The sequence below is a fragment of the Propithecus coquereli genome, unplaced genomic scaffold (genome assembly GCF_000956105.1).
Source record: "Propithecus coquereli isolate 6110/MARCELLA unplaced genomic scaffold, Pcoq_1.0 Scaffold106, whole genome shotgun sequence".
Taxonomy (NCBI): Eukaryota; Metazoa; Chordata; class Mammalia; order Primates; family Indriidae; genus Propithecus; species Propithecus coquereli.
The window spans coordinates 4,374,574-4,392,568 of record NW_012134525.1 but is presented as its reverse complement, the minus strand read 5'-3'; the positions used below and the strand labels follow the sequence as shown (position 1 = coordinate 4,392,568).

Sequence of the window (17,995 nt, the reverse complement as noted above, 5' to 3'; positions counted from 1 at the left end):
GCCTGGAATTTCTTTGTATTTGTAAAACATATTCCTATAACCTTTCTGTGTAGTTATCTATTACTACTTAATAAATTACCCCAAAACTTAGGGACTTAAAAAAACATGTGTTCATTATCTCAAATTTTCTGTGCTTTGGGAATCTTGGCATAGCTTAGCTGGGTCCTCTACTTTATTTCACACGAGGCTGCAAAGTATCAGCTAAGACTGGTGTCTCATCTAAAGATTTGATTGGGGAAGGATCCATTTTCAAGCTCACATAGTTGGTGTTCAGTTCTCTTGAGGTTGGACTGAGGACCTCAGTTCTAGCTAGCTGTTGGCCAGAGACTACCCTAAGTTTTTTACCATGCGAGCCTCCCTAGCATTGCAACTTGCTTCATCAAAGCCAGCAAGGGAGAGTGTCTATTAGAAGGACCAAAGTTGTCATCTTTATAATCTAATCACAGAAATGGTAACATCTAATCACAACATCAAGGTATTCTGTTGGTTGGAAGCAAGTTACTCAAAGGGAATGGATTACACAAGGCTATGAATGCCAGGGGTAGGGATCATTGTGGGCCACCTTAGAATCTGCCTGTGACACCTATTTCCTGTAAACGGAAAGCTAGGTCCAGAGGCTTGGTTAGATTGAGATTAAACTATTTTGGCAAGAATACCTTAGAGATGAGATGTACTTGTTATTTTGATTTGATGGCATTATATCTGAGCTTCCTTAGGGAATAATAAGGTAGGTAATGGAAGCTGTGAAGAGGAGAAAGCTGACTCAGGCCTTCTGTGAAGTAGATAGCCTCATATTAGTCCTAGGCCTAAAATGAGGTGCTGAGGCTTAAAACTTGATCTTGCGATTCCTGGACACATTGTAATCAGAAAAATACATATTCAAATGGCAGTGTTTACTACAATGGTTTGCAACTTGATTTAAATCAAGCCAGTTAAGTAACAATGCAAAGAATAGGCTTAAATTTAAGTAAACTAGATAGCATGCATTATGCAATTACTCTATGCTAGTTGTATATGCATAATTTATCATTGTCTCTATGAAGTGGGTACTGTACAGGTGAAGAAACTGAAAGGTCAAGTAAATCTATATGACAAGTCTATAGTAACCAACAATGGAGAAGAGAATGGTATCTAATAAATAATGTTGGCAAACTGGATATCAATATGGAAAAAAATATCATTTTGTGGTAGCCACTTCACTTTATTATAATAGCAACTATGGTGGCTGGTAGTGCCATGTAAGCTTGACACAGACCAGAAGAAGGTGGTCTTAAGCCATCAAACCACATTTCTTTCATTCCTGTGTTTTCAAAGAAACTAATAAATTCAAGAAATGTTTGTTTCTATTTAAATTTTTCAATAGTAAAAGCAACCAGAGGTACAGTATAATATAGTGAAATAGCACTGTCTTTGCAGTTCAAAAGGCATACATTTCAATAACATTTCTACCACTTACTAAACAATTAAGGCAAGTTGCTTAACCTCTGCCCCAGTGTAATCATCTGTACAGTACCTCATAAGACAGAAGAATAAGATATTCATGTAAAAGCCTAGCAAAATGACTGCCACGTAAGTGCTTAGCAAGTGTTGCTTCCAAAGACAATACAAGGCTACCATCTTCTTTAAGAATAAGAGTGACTGCTGTGTACAAACAACATCCAAAAGGGGAAAAAAAAGTTAATTAGGTTTCATTTCTACTAGGAGAAAATGCCCATAGGGAGTAATCCTGAGAAATTTTTATAAAATTGTTTGGTACTCTAAACACAAACATCCTTATACTTCTTTTAAGCTTCCTATAATGCCACAGAACCTCACCATTAAATATTAATAAAAGGTGTTTCTGTTGGAATGTAAGAATCACATCTACTCATACTATAGCCCTAGTAGTGGTCTCAAGATTTCTTTTAAGTCCTCTTTTCTGTGCACTGAATAGTGAGGATATCAAACAGTTTTGAAAACTTCTTATTGCTAGCAGAGAAATAGCTCTAGAAAGTGTACATATCAGTTAACTGTAGTCACAGTAATATTGTGCAACTAGCAACAACAAAAATAATGATATTTATTTAGTTTAGTAGTTACAAGCTTGGGGTTGGCTGGTCCTGGCTGGGCTCATTCATGTGTCTGTAGGTTGGCTGAGAACTCTGCTTTAGGTGGGGCTTGGCTGGGGAGCTTAGTTGGTGCAACTCAGCTCTACTTGTTTCTCATCTTTCTCCTGGGAATAGTTGGCCACCCTGGGTATATAATTTTCAAGACTCAACCATCCTAACTGCACAGCTTTTTTTGAGACTCCACTTGCTGCACATCCACTTGGCCAAAGTAAGTCAGATGGCTGAGCTCAAGGTCAAGGAATTGTCCCTCACCTGTAGCAGGAGGGCATTACTGAATTACAAGGCAAAGAGCATGGATACAGGGAGAGCTGAAGAACTGAGGTCATTAGTGCAATTTACCACAGTGATGTTATAGAAGCTATATGGGTCCTGAAATTTTCAGTTCAGAATTGTAAACTAAAAATAAAACTTAAGCCCATCCCTCAACTGAATGGACTCCCTCTTTGCCAAGGAGACCCCAGAAAAATCTTAAAACTGAGTTCTCAGCCATGAAGGTAAGGAATATTCGACACACCTCCTCATACCCGCTCCCTTTTGGAGTTTAGACTAAATACAAACTGTACCTAAAGCCATGCATAGCCAAAGTCAAGTCACACATTCAGGCCATCAATTTGCTTAACAGATTGCTTTGAATCATCATATTGTGGCATGCTTTCTGATTAGCAGATCCCCTTAACTCAAGCATTCTTTTGTCATGCAAAATTATTTTCTTTTGAACTTTGTTACCAAAAATGTATTTTTGTATTTTTAACTTTCTTCACATCTCTCTCTCCTATTGGTTTCTTTTTATCTTGTTTTATTTCCTAAATCCACATTTTGAATTAACCTTTAAATAACTGCCAAATTAGATAAAATTATTTTTTTCTTAATAAAGATCACATTGTTATGCCTTCTTGACATGTCTTACTATTTTTTGGTACACTTCACATGTAGAATTATATGTATTAATTAGAATTTTAACTCTTAATAACCTTAAATTTTAGTGAAAATCTAAGAAGTCTTGAATTGTCACATATCAGCATTTTATATATAAAAACCATTTTATAATTTTTAGACACATTTCCCTATAACAATTTTTCTGTGAATTAGGAATGACACAGATATTTAATGAGTGTTAAGATTTCAAATTATGTAAAAATTTTATTCATAAGCATTTATCCCATTTACACTTACCTCATTTATTTACTTTAGCAGTTTACTTAGATTACATATGAAAACTGAGATGTTAGAAAAAGTCATCATTTTATTTTCTTATTGACTTTTTGTTTTTCTTTTCTTTCTTTCTTTTTTTTTTTTTTTTTGAGACTGCGTCTTGCTCTGCCTCCTCCCAGGCTAGAGTGCAATGGCATTGTCATTGCTCACTGGAACCTCCAAATCCTGGGCTCAAGCAATCCTGTGTCAGCCTCCTGAGTATCTGGGACTACAGGCATGCACCACCATGCCTGGCTTTATTGACCATTTTTATAGCCTGTGAATATTAAATATTCATCTAAGTTAGAAACTTAAACACATGGATATTTTTGCAGATAACTCAGAAGATTAAGGTGTTTTCATTAAACCAACAATATTCGATTAGTCTTATCAAAAATCACACAAAGATCATTTTGTTTCTGGCTGGGTTTATAGTTTTATAACCTTTGCGTCATACCCTGACATTTTAAAATATCTGTCAGAGACAATATAAAACAGAACAGTAAACCCAGGCAAAAATGCATACTGAAAATTTTGAAAACATTTTTATTTTTACTTTATCAATAACTTTTTTTTAAAAAACCAGCTTATTTACCAAAGATTAGTAAATTCACATGAACTTGAAAAACATTTGTGCTTATCTACTTAATTTATGAGCACTCTTTTATTATAAGAAATTTGGTACTATGTAGATACAACATATTCTACATATCCATAGAGAAAACACATCTAAACACATACACGTGCACAAAAACTTTTATTTTGGAACTCTAGCAATGAAATAGCAATACAAACTCACTAGTTTACAAAAGATGGATGGATCCAAATTATTTCTGACAAAATTCCAACTTTTTCACATGACTAAAATTTATTTGCCCTGATAGGTAATGTAATGAAAGCTGTGGACAAAAATTTGGGGTAAAATAATTTCCATAGCAGTTTGATTTTATTTATCATTTTTTGTAGAGACAGGGTCTTGCTATGTTGTCTAGGCTGGTCTTAAACTCTTGGCCTCAAGGGATCCTCCTGCCTCTCCCTCCCAAAGCGCTGGGATTACAGGCATGAGCTACTGTGCCCAGCAAATTTTTTTTGTCTAGGTTTACCATTGGGTTTTCCTGTTTTAATGTTTTTTAGAGACAGGGTCTCTGTCACCCAGGCTGGAATGCAATAGTGTGATCATAGCTCATTGCAGCCTCAAAGTCCTGGTATTAAGTAGTCCTCCTGCCTCAACCTCCCAAGTAGCTAGGATTATAGGCACACACCACAGTGCCCAGGTATTTTTTTTTATTTTTATTTTTGTATAGACAGGGTCTTGCTATGTTTCCCAGGATGGTCTTGGACTCCTTGTCTCCAGCAATCCTCTCACCTTTGTCCTCCCAAAGTACTGGGATTACAGGCATGAGCCACCATGGTTGGCCTGATTTTAAAAAACCTCTTTTATCCCTTTTTTTCTTCATTTTCAAGTGAGTTTTTAATGTGTACATTTTAACTAGAACTAGCTGAAGTATACAAGAAAAAGAAGATTTCTAAGTAGGCTTGAATTAGTAATACCATAAGCAGTGAGTTTTAGCTCAAGACCAATAGACAGCAGATTTAGAGTAGGCAGAAAAGAAAATAGAGAGATAGACAAAGAACTTAAAAAGACTTGACCTTTTAACTCTATAGTTGCAGGTTAAATGTTTGAGCTCTTTCCTTGATGTAATTTGCCCCATCAGTTTAAACATGTGCTCAAGAATAGACTGACCATAATATATAACCAGCTAGAATCCTAGAAAACCCGACAAGACTTTGAACCTTTCCATTTAAACAAATACTTTCAAGTATAGGTACCATAAACCAACTGGGGTGCCTAAAGGGGGTCATTCTTGTTTTTCCTCATTTTTAGAGTATTTGTTTCCTACTTTTTTTCTTTTTCTTTTTGTAAAGAGGAACTGAACTGTAATCTAGGGTTTAGAGTAGTAGAGCTGAGAAGCCCAGTCTCTCATCTACAAAAAGGGCAGTTCAGTTTTTTGCCCAAATGAGCAGATGAGCCAATTGAGATTAATTTTGAGAGGAAGAGGCAATGGAGAAGACTCTTTAATATGCATCTCCAAATCAAAATTAGGATCCAAAACAACTCCTTGGGAAAAGAACAGAGAACTCAGAATAAAGCAAGGACCATCAACCAAGACCATGAGGTCCAGAGCTCAGGAGGATGTACCAGTTTAACCCAAGGAGGAGCTCAGAGTTGGGGGGCTCAAGGGGAGACATCAGTACCTAGTACCATGTTTGGGCTACTCCTTTGGGAGGTCCCCAGTCTTCTCTGAGCCCCATTTTGGGCACGAGAATTAACAGACAAAAAAAATGAACTATAAAATAATTTAAAGAGGTTTATCCTTGGAAAATGTGAATGATCATGGCTCAGGGATCCACAAATCCAAGAAGCCTTGAGTAATTAGTCCCCTGAGTAAGTAATTTACCTGCAGTTCCCGTCTCCCTAAAATGCATGAAACCAAACTGTAACCCAGCTGCCTCAGGACCACTTACTCAGGCTTGGATTTGTGGATCCTTGGGCCATGGTCACTCATCTTGTCTCAGAATAAACCTCTTTAAATTATTTTACAGAGATTGTTTTTTTCTGTTAACAGAATTTTAACAAATATTTGAATCCCCAGCTTGTTCCAAGCAATGTATTAGGTGTTGAGACTACAAAGATGTGTAGCACATGACCTTTGTTCATGGGAACTAATAGTGTATTGGAGAGGATATTGAGCAAGTGCCTGCAGTAAAGCGTTTTGGATACTCTGTAGGGAAAACAGTGGGTTTCAAAAGGAATGGTTAATTCAGCAGAATTGAGGATGGAAGTCACTTGGAAAGGTTTTAAACAGGTCATACTTGAATCTTATATACAGTAAGGTAAGTAGAAGTAGGGTAGTTGAATAGGCCTGGAGGGTGTATTTCTAGAAGAGAGATGTACCTGAAGAGAAAAATGCTGTTTGGATCATAGAAGGTCTTACATGTTGTATACTGTATTAATTAGGACTTTATGTTGTAACTGAGAGATCAGCTTAATGGTAAAAAAAAAAAAAAAAGAATTACATTGGCTCACTAATGATGATAGCATCAGAATTTTCTATTTCTTGTTTCAGCAAGTACCTTTTGTCAGCCTAATTTCCTTAGAATCCATCATGAGACAGAGAACACGTCAACTAGAAGCTATGATGTAATTTCCTTACAGTTCATCACTTAAGGTGAAAGAGCAAATTTCTCACATAGTATCTCTTTATAAATCCCAGTACTGATCGACTCTAGCATTGGTACATGCCATCCCTGACAGTCATTATCAGTGCTTAGTGCATTGCTGAAATGGCATATACATACCAATCTCTGTACACTCTCCCATATACTTTTTCTAGGGGCAGAAAAAGCAGTCTGCATTTGTTTGCAGAGTTTTAAGTCTGAACAACTTTTAGAGCTGGGCCTTTTTAGCTCTAATATATTAGGTTGAACCACGTGAAACTGTCAAAATTCAACCACTTTTGACCTACAAAATAAGGCAATTTCATATGGTTCAACTTAAAAAGACAGTAACATCTCTCTGGCTCTAAGTCAGCCTTGTGATGTCTCTATGCCATGTTCTTAGCATGAGTCAAAGTTCTTTCCCTGTCCTCTGATCTGTAGAATCCCATGTAGAAAGCAGTTTGTACCTGTGTGGTTCCAAAGCCCACTTGATTGTCAGTGTCAGAGTAGCAGCTAAGTCTCTCTGCTCTGTGATGTAAGAACACTGCAAGCCTCCTATTGACCTCCTTTATTAAAGACTAGTTTCCAGCCATTAATTTTACTAGGTATTTTTACTCCCATTATCTAGTGAATTCATATAATCTTGTATCAATCTGGTTTTCCACCTGAAATTATTCATTCACTCAACCAGTTTTAATCAAGAATCTACTATGTGCTAAATTTTTATTAAGGACAGTGGGGTATTGGGAATACAGAAGTAAACAAAGTCCTTAATTTCATGGAGCTCACATTCAAGAGGGAGACAAATAAAGAAATATACGTAAGGCCAGGTATGGTGGCTCACACCTATAATCCTAGCACTCTGAGAGGCCGAGGTGGGAGGATCACTTGAGCTCAGGAGTTTGAGACCAGCCTGAGCAAGAGCAAGACCCCAACTCTACCAAAAATAGAAAAAAAAAATTAGCTGGGCATGGTGGTACCAGCTACTTGGGAGGCCGAGGCAGGAGGATCGCTTGAGCCCAGAAGTTTGAGGTTGCAGTGAGCTATGATGATGCCACTGCACTCTAGCCAGGGCAACAGAGCAAGACTCTGCCTCCAAAAGAAAAAAAAAATATATATACACACACACACACACACACACACACACACATACATGCGCGCGCACGCGTGCGTCTGTGTGTGTGTGTGTGTGGTGGTGTTAAGAGCACTGAAGAAAAATAAAACAGTAAGAAGAATGCCGAATGGCATACTGAATGAGAATGGAAGTACTTCCTATTATGTACTTTCTTATTGTTTTTCCCCACTAGAATATAAACCTATGAAGCCATGGATTTTGTCTATTTTGTTCCTTCTCTATCACCAGCGGTAGAACAATGCCTTTGTGTCCTAGAACAAGTGTATGGGAGAGTGGACAAACACTGGGATTCATCTGCCAAATTCATGAATACTCTATAGCAATTTAGTAAGAAGTGCCTTTGCCTTCTTGGTCCAGCTGAAGAAATAAGAAAACTATTTGACAGGTAGCTGTAGAACAAAGTGGAAACCCAGAAGCTTCTTAACTGATTTTGTAAGAGAATAATTGGCAGCCAGGAATTCATGAACAACTAGTTCTATCCAGGCTAATACATACCATTTTGGGATTGTATTAGTTAGCTCAGGCTGCCATCACAAAAGACCACAAACTGGGTGGCTTAAACAATAGAAATTTATTTTTTCACAGTTCTGGAGGCCAAAAAGTCAAAGATCAAAGTGCCATCTGGGTTAGTTTCTGGTGAGGCTTTTCTTCCTGACTTGTGGATGTCTGCCTTTTTGCTGTGTCCTCACATGGCCTTTCCCCTGTGTGCATGTTGAGGAGAGAGGACAATCTCTGGTGTCTCTTCTCGTTTTTCTTCTCTTTTTTAAATAAGGATACCAGTCATTTTAGATTAGGGCCCTACCCTTAAGACCTCATTTAACCTTAATTACCTTCTGAATGCCCCTATCTCCAAATACAGTCACTTTGAGGTTAGGGCTTCAACATAGGAATTTTGTTGGTACACAATTCACTCCATAACAGGGTCATAAACATTACATGTTATTAATTTTTTGTATATATCCTGTCTGTGAACACAACTCTTTCATTCTTTTCAGGTATGATACATAATGAGGCTGATACGGAACTTGTGGGAACATAGCCGTCTCAGCCTCAGTATGTACCTTGGAAGGCAAAGTTAAGAATGGGGCCTGGAGGAAAAGACGGTTTTCCTAGGACTAGAAGTACCCCTGGTTATTAACCCTGGCCTTGTTTGTTTTAGGTACTTATTGGTTGTTGCATGATGAGACAAGTTGGGAATGTAGTCAAAGTTAGTTTCTTTTTTACATTGCTTCGTACTCCAAACAAAGGCACCACTCAGCTAGCTTAGCCCCAAGCTCTACCTTTGCCTTCCTTCGCTAAAGCCCCTTGCTGAGAACACCCAAGAGGCAAATGGTGACATTTTTTAAATGTGCCCTTGATTCCTGATTTTAAAACCTGCCTTCTGTTTAGATTACTGTCGCCCACAAAATCTAATAGTCATAAACGTATGACCCATACTCAATTTTCAAAAACTCAAGTCCTTTACTTGTCCATCTTGGATTTTACGCAGGAAATACATAATTTCCCCAGGTGATGACGATAACGACATGAAACTACTTTCCCCTAAGTCCTCTTTATTGTTACAACGTTGTTAATATCATAAATAAAATTTGGAGGCAAACGAAAACGGAGAAATCAGAAACTACACTTTTACCTTATTCAGTATTTTTTAAACTGACAAACACGAAAAAGCAGTATCAGTAAGTTAAAGAGCTGTTGTCAAGTTCCACCTTCCGCCCTCTGCAGAGGCGTAAAAACAGAACCCAAATCCACCTAGAACTGATCCACAAACTCAAATCTACTTCCCCGACCGCAGATGCAGCGCGATTGGCGCTGGCACATCATCTGGAAACGCCTCACCACGTTCTGCGACGAGGCCGGAAGTGACGCATAAGTCTGCGACGCCAGTGCTTCCCTTCGCTGCAGCCTGAGCCGGGTTTCAGTCGCTCCAGAGACAGCGGACTTTCCTCGCATGTTTGCAACAGAGGGATCATGACGGGGAAGAAGTCTTCCCGGGAGAAGCGGCGCAAACGTAGCGGTCAGGAGGCATCTGCGGCGCTTGCGGCCCCAGACCTCGTGCCTGTCCTTGCCAGCGGCGGCAGTGGAAGTACCAGCGGCTGCGGGAGCGTCAGCTGCTGTGGGAACGCCAGCTTCAGTGGAAGTGTCACCGGTGGTGGGAGCGGGGGCAGCTGCTGGGGCGGGAGCAGTGAGCGTCGGAAGCGGAGGAGCACCGACTCATCCTCCAGCGTCTCGGGCTCTCTGCAGCAGGTGCGTGCGCGCCCCTCTCGTCGCTTGCCGGAGCTGCTTTTTCGGAAGAAGCGTGGCTACCGGCGGGGTAGGGTGCCGGCTGGAGCTAACTAATTAAGTGTGGCAGTCCCAAGTGTTCACTGGTGCTTGAGGTTCATCGTCCTAAATTCTGGCGAACCTTTCACTCTCATGTCTTGAACTTCTAGTTTCTGGATTTAATCATCAGCTAACTTTTTTTTTTTTCTTTAAACTTTTGGCCCCTTCCACTCCTGTGATCTCAGTCTCCTTGAAGAGTGTGGGTTGGAAGCTAGCTTTCGTTGCCCTGGGGAGCCAGACGCTTTACTTCTCTCTTGGCCTTCGCCTTTTAGTAGATTATGGTTAACTTCACATTGCAGATGAGAAAATTGAGGCCCAAAGGGGTTAAGGAACTTTACCCAGGGTCACAGTTTGTTAATAGCTCCTAGACTTGAATTCGATATCTGACTCTACAAAAGCCATGTTCATTATGCGCCATCAAACTGCCAAGATACCAGTGTCTTAAAAAATACTTTATAATTTATTATAAAACAAATGAACGAATTATACTTTAAATTCATTCAGTACAGAAATCAAGGGAAAAGCGTGGAGTCCTTCGTGTTTCTGCGTTAATACTTTTGATATGCAGCCCTTTTTATTAGCCTTTGTCTGATCTGTGTATTTAAGTTCCTACACCTAAACTTAATTGTCATATTCCCTCTATCGAATACCACTGCGTTGTTGTGATAGGTTTCTTTTTATGTGTGGTATGTTGTTTTTTAGTGATGGCCTGGTGTTCCATTATATCTTTATTAATGAATATTTAGGTTTCCAGTTTTTGTTATTACCGTATGAAAACAAACAGTTTTGTACATATATCTTGTGCAAGAGTTATGTTAGAAAAGAGTCTTAGGAGTGAAATTGCTGGGTCAAAGTTTATGCGCTTAAAAAAAAAATTTGGTGGATGTCACCAAATACTTTCCAAAGAAGACTTTGCTGATTCATAGTCCATATAGTACCTGTGTGAGAGAATGACCATTTCTGCAAATTTTCACTAACATTTGATAATACATTTTTTTAAAACTTTCCCAGACTAATGGGTCAAATTAATATTGCTTTAATTTATATTTTCCTGATTAATAGATTGATCATTGTTATATTTTTATATGCCATTTAATTCCTTCTTATGTAATTTTCTATACATATCCTGTGCCCATTTTTCTCTTTGATCGTTTTCAACTTTTCACTGATAAAGTTCTAATATCTTTTCATAAAATCTTGATTCTAATTCTTTGTGTGGAGTATATTGCAAATGTTGTTATAACTTGTCCAGTATGTACTGAATTGAAGCCTTTGATTTCTTTGTAGTCAAAGCTAATATTTTTCTTTGCCATCTAGATTTTGTGTATTGTTTAGAAAGATCTTTCCTATTCCAGGATCATACAGGATTATGAAAGTATTCTGTATCTTCTAATGCTTTTTTTTTTTGGAGATAGGGTCTTGCTCTATTGCCCGGGCTAGAGTCAAATGGCATCATCATAGCTCGCTGCAACCTCAACCTCCTGGGCTTAAGCAGTCTTCCTAGTTCACCCTCCCTAGTAGCTGAGACCACAGGCCTGCACCACCATGTCCAGCTAATTTTTTAATTTTTTATAAAGACAGGGTCTCACTGTGTAGCTCAGGCTGGTCCCGAACTCCTGGTCTCAAGCAATCCTCCTGCTCTGGCCTCCCAAAGTGCTGGGATTACAGATGTGAGCCACTGTGCCTGGCCTCTTTTCATGCTTTTTAACATTACATTTTAAAATTGGGAGTTGTGGAAGCATAGAAGTCCATTTATTTTTATATGTTTTCTTGTTCCTAGCTATACTATTTATTATTAGTTTGAAATTGATTTTCAAAAAAATTTCTGCTAATAATGAGTTCTGTCTCGTTTTTGGAACTACCATTTTTTTGTTTTTTGCATGACCAAGGACTTCTAGGGTAGTATTGAACAGTAGCAGTGATAATAGGCATTCTTTTCAATCTTTTTTTAGTGGGAACATTTCTGATGTTCCAGCAATAAGTATACTTGTCATAGGTTTTGAAAAATGCATTTGATCGGGTAGGGAAATTTTCTTCAATTCTTATTCACTGGGGATTGTAGAGTTTTATCAGATGGTTTTCTGACATTCTGTTGAGATGATCACATAGTTTTTGTCCTTTAATTAGATAGTGTAATTTGATTGATAAATGACTGATAAATTAGTTAATGTTGAATTGTCCTTGCAGTCTTGAGATAAGTTCTGTTTGGTTTGTTGGGCTGGTTTGTTGTACTTGGCTGGAATTTGATATTTTTACTTTTGTGTAAATGTTTCTAAATTAGATCATCTTATAGTTTTTATTTTTGTTATGGATTGAGTTGGGAGACTTTGTATTTTTTGGTGTGTTCCAGAATGGTATATATCTTCTTTTCAAATATTCGTCGGAACTTGACCATTGGATCATTCAGGTGTCTGGATCTGGTGGGGTTTTTTAGGGGTGGTTTTTGTTGTTTGTTCATTTTGCTTTTTGTTTTTTCTTTTTTTGTTAACTCTCTTTAAAAAAATCTTGTAATAGTTGTAGATCCATTCACTTCTTCCACTAGTTCTAGATTCAGTTTTGGATATCACCATTCTTATCTTAAATGGTTTCCATATCTCTAATGCTCTATCATGATGGGGACACAAACAACATTAAGTATTGAAAACATTTGCATACAAAACTAAACCTAACTTCTAATGAAATGTAAGTGTGTTTATGAAGAAGAAAAAGTTGTTGCATATTAGGCATGTCAATAACATCTCCTGAGAGTGCCATATCTGTTGTTTATTGAGTTCCCTATTTTTTGTAAGAAATTTATTGAAGTACAGTTTTCATACCATACAATTCACCCATTTCACATGTACAGTTATGTGGTTTGGGGTTGTACAACCATCACTACATTCAATTTTAAAATATTTTCATCACTCCAAAAAGAAACTTTATGTTTACCTTGTAGCTATCATCCTTAATACTCACTCCCACCCCTAGGTAATCACTGATTTATTTTTTGTCTCTACAGATTTACAGATTTCCCTGTTCTGGAAATTTTTTATGAATGGAATCATATAATGTATGGTATTTTGTGTCTGGCTTATTTCACTTAGCATAATGTTTTCAAGGTTCATCCATATTATAGCACATAGGTTCATTCTTCTGTAGCACAAAGGTTCATGCCTTTTTATGGCCGTGTATTATTTCATTGTATGGCTATACCACATTTCGTTTCCATTTATCACTTAATAGACATTTGGGTTGCGTCTACTTTTTGGCTATTATGACTAATGCTTCTGTGAACATTTGCATGTAAGTTTTTGTGTGGACATGTGGTTACATTTCTCTTGGGTGTGTATCTAGGAATGGAGTTGCTGGGTAATCTGATAACTTTTTGAGGAACTGACAAGCTGTTTTACTTCCAGAGTAACTGTACCATTTTATGTTCCCACTAGCAATGTATAAGGGTTCCAGTTTCTCCACATTATTACTTTGTAAGCCATTAGAACAAGACTTTACCTTCTTTACTTTTTCAGTCTAATTATTATAGTATTCTTTAAAGCCGGCCCATTTTTAAACAATTCCATTAAAAAATATAACAAACCTATGTGACCTATATGGTCAAGGATGATTTTCCTGAGGAAATGACTTTTGAATTGCTATCTGAAGTATCTGAATTTGTTGTTAATCTTGTGAGTATAGTGTGGTAGAAAGGGGGAGGAAAGACTGTCTTAGGCAGAACATTATGCAGAAGCTTGCCTATATGAGCTGAAGGGAGGAGAACAGGTTACATTCCAGTAATTCAAAGAAGATGGTTGTGTTCAGAACACAAAGAATGAGCATGAAGGGCCACGTAGGCCATATGACCCTAAGAGCAATAGGAAGTCATTGAAGCATGTTAAACAAGAAGAAATGAGTAAATATGCATTTTATAAAATGCATTCTGCTAATAGTATACAAAGCAGAGACCTCAAATTAGATGCAGCGAGTCCAGTTAAATGGCTGTTGATGTAACCCAGGCAAAGATCGTGGTAGTTTGGACCAGGATTATGGCAGTAGATTGGGAAGGACAGGATAGATTTGGAAAAGCAAAGTTAAAATTGACAAAAATGCTTAAATTACTGATATTATATTACTTGGTAACTCCGAACATGATTAAATTATACAAAGTTTTTTTTTTTTTAAATGGTAATAGCTCCTGGAAAACATATTAACTTTACCGCATAATATTTGTAACATTTTTACTGCCATTCCATTTCTTTCTCTGAATTTAAGTAGAATGACATTGCATACGCAAAGCTTTTGGGTGAATGGCTACCTGAAGGAATATCCTAATTCTTCAAAATTCTGAAATTGTAGGAAATTATTCAATATTGGATACATTTTCATTTGTATGTTCTAAGATACTATCTCTTCCCTTGATAGCTATTCCTTGAGTTAACTGCAGTATGGAGAGTAAATATTGAACAAGCAAATATTCTTTCTCTGGTTTTAGACAAATAACTGCAAAGAATTCGGGAATTTTTAATGAAGAATTTATTAAATGAATATATTCTATATATTTTAAGTAGTATTATTTAATGATTCTTTATTCTTTTAACTTTAGGAAACCAAGTATCTTTTGCCAACTTTGGAAAAAGAATTATTCTTGGCAGAACACAGTGACCTTGAAGAAGGTGGACTGGACCTGACTGTGTCATTGAAACCAGTTAGTTTCTATATATCAGACAAAAAAGAAATGCTTCAACAGTGCTTCTGTATCATAGGAGAGAAGAAGTTACAGAAGATGCTTCCTGATGTGTTAAAGGTGCTTCATTACATATATTATCAGATATATACACATATATAGAAATACAACCTCTATAACAATCATTTTACTCACAGCAGTTTATAATTGGATGTTTTCACCTAAAACAAGCTGTTTGAAAAGATATAAAAAAGGGATTTTGGAGAACCATGAACAGATTTGTATGTTTAAAAATTTGCCAAGAAAAATGCTTAGGCAAGAAATTTATTGACGCTATGGAAATAACTCTATTAAATGCAGGCAGTGGTAGTAACTAAATTGAACGTGTAATGAAGCTTTCTGGTGCTTCAAGAAATAATATAATGATATGCTGCTGTGTAACAAAACACAACAATGGTTGGCAATAGCTTATATTTCTTTCAGTTTACAAGTGTTTTTATATATTTATTTCTAAAAATTATTTAGGGAAATGTATATTATCCTGATTTTATAGTTGTGGAAATAGGCCCTAGACAAGTTAAGCCCAAGATCATATATCTAATGTGTATAGAGCCAGGACTTGAATATTTAAAACTTTAGAATAATTACCTAACATAAATATACTACTATTAAGAATACGTAGGAAACTGACTTACTTTTTAATTTATTATTTCATAGTAAACGTGACTTTATGTATTCCCATCAAATCTCTAAAATGTTCACATACTAACTGACAGTTTTTCAGATTTCAGTCCATGGAAAGATTATGTGAATCTACTTGAGGCTTTAATTTGTTTTATTAAGATTTTCCTAACTGGAATTTTTTTTGTGATTGCAATTTTCCAGTTTACATTGGAGCTATATTACATAAATGCTTTTTTTTTTTTTAAATGTCATTTGCTTTAGAACTGTTCAATAGAAGAAATTAAAAAACTATGCCAGGAACAGTTAGAGCTTCTGTCTGAAAAAAAAATCTTGAAGATTCTTGAGGGTAAGATGCATATTTCTACATTCTGGTAATTTATTAGTTAATACTATTAATATATTCAGCATAAATCCTGCAGTATTCTTTCTCTTACTTGGATATTACTTTAATTTCATTATTGGATATTCATCAAAGAGTATTTTTACTTCCATTTGTACTGAGAAATATAGTTTATATATCAGAATGGCATTTCAAGAGTAGACTTGATGTATAGTTTTTCCAAAACAACTGTATAGGTAAGAGCATAAGTAGTAAAATGAAATAACAAAATTTACCAAAAATTAACTATTGAGAAGGCAATGATTTCTGTTACAATAATTTTTTAGGGCTAGGTGCAGTGGCTCACGCCTGCAATCCTTGCACTTAGGGAGGCCAAGGCAGGAGGGTTGCTTGAGCCCAGGAGTTCAAGACCAGCCTAAGCAACATAGTGAGACCCATCTCTACAAAATAATAGAAAAATCAGTGGAGCATAGTAGTGTGTGTTTGTAGTCCCAGCTACATGGGAAGCTAAGGTGGGAGGATTGCTTGAGCTTAGGAGTTTGGGGTTGCAGTGTGCTATGAGCTAAAAAAAAAAAAAAAAAAATTCTAATTTTCTGCTTTATAAACTTTATATAATAGCTTTTAGTTACCAGTTACACACTATTTCTACTCTAATAAGACCCAGATGCAGAGTTAGAATAATTCCTTGCAATTTGCCAACATTTGTATGTCTGCCTGAAGCATGACTACTCTGTGATACTGATACGTTTAGAATTTTGGATTTTCAGCCATTTTTTTTTTCTTTTGGAACTTTACAATGATTTTAGCATTAGCATCACAGAAGAAGAAACAAAAAATGGAGGCTTTCAATTTCCAGAGATAACTTCATTTTTAAATATAAAATGGATTTATGGAATTTTGTAACTCTGGAAACAGTTGTATACATATGTGTGTAGTCTGTAAGTATATATATGCACATTCTTGTGTGTGTATATATACAGATAAAGATAGATATTCTTGTGTATTCATATAGATAAGGGGAAGGCAATGAGTAATACCTAATAAGGCATTGAAAAAACTCATTTTTTAAATATAAGCAATTAAAAAGGTAATCTTTTAACAACTATAAAGTTCTTTAATGTGCATCACTTTTAAAGATGAGTGTTTTTTATGCAATGATTAAATCATTTTGATTCCCCCCCCCATAAGCATGCTTTTAATAGTTTATTTCATTTATAAGGTGACAATGGACTGGACTCTGATGTGGAAGAGGAGGCAGATGATGGCTCTAAGATGGGGCCTGATTTAGTCAGTCAGTAAGTTAAAAAACTTTGATTGTTATTTCAAAATTTCTTTGTTACTCCTTTGGTGATTTCTTATGTCAAGGATGGATTGTTTTTCTGTGTATTATTTATAAAATAATTCGGTGTAGAAGGATTGATTTGTTTACTTACTATGATTGGTCCTTTTGGTATACATGAGGATGGACTTAATTACTTTTAGGATTAAGATGATTTTCTTGGCCAGGTGTGGTGGCTCATGCCTGTAATCCTAGTACTTTGGGAGGCCGAGGTAGGAGGATTGCTTGAGCTCAGGAGTTCAAGACCAGCCTGAGGAAGAACGTGACCCTGTTTCCAAAACAAAGAAAAATTAGCTAGGCATATGGTGTGTGCCTGTAGTCCCAGCTACTTGGGAGACTGAGGCAGGAGAATCACTTGAGCCTCAAGCGATTGAATCACAGGAGTTTGAGGTTGCAGTGAGCTGTGATGACACCACTACACTTGAGCCTGGGCAACAGAGCGAGACTCTGTCTCAAAAACAAAGAATTTCTTAAACTACTATACATAGATATAGAACAACAGCAATGTCAACCTGAAGCAGAATTATAGCTCTCATTTGGATTTTAAATACACTATTCATAATACCCACTATTTATTTATTTTTATTTTGTTGTGTTTTAATTTTATTTTATGACAGGGTCTTGCTCTGTTGCCCATGCTGGAATGTGATGGCACCATGACAGCTCACTGCAGCCTTGAACTCCTGGACTCAAGCAATCCTCCTGCCTTGGCCTCCCAAGTAGCTAGGACTACAGGTGTGTGCCACCATGCCAGGCTAATTTTTAAAATTTTTTTAGAGCTTGAGTCTCGGTATTTTGCCCAGGCTGGTCTTGAACTCCTGGCCTCAAGCCATTCTCCCACCATGGCCTCCCAAAGTGCTGGAATTATAGGTGTGAGCCACTGCACCCATCCCTACTGTTTATTAATTGCTTACTCTACCAGGCATTATGTTAATAGCTTAGAACCTTTCATCTCATTGAAGTCTTTTACTTATCTATTAATGTTAGGTGATAATAACCT

General features: G+C 36.8%; 1 protein-coding gene across 1 annotated transcript in view; it reads left to right on the top strand.

The window, feature by feature from the left end:
- Positions 1-9,542: 9,542 nt before the first annotated feature.
- The window catches only part of CAAP1 (caspase activity and apoptosis inhibitor 1), a 50,783-nt gene continuing 42,330 nt past the window's right edge, over positions 9,543-17,995 (top strand). Inside the window, exons 1-4 of the mRNA XM_012646376.1 lie at positions 9,543-9,900; positions 14,552-14,752; positions 15,578-15,662; positions 16,876-16,951. Coding sequence (XP_012501830.1) covers positions 9,625-9,900; positions 14,552-14,752; positions 15,578-15,662; positions 16,876-16,951 — 638 coding nt within the window. The 5' untranslated portion in view covers positions 9,543-9,624. The remainder of the gene's footprint in view (positions 9,901-14,551; positions 14,753-15,577; positions 15,663-16,875; positions 16,952-17,995) is intronic.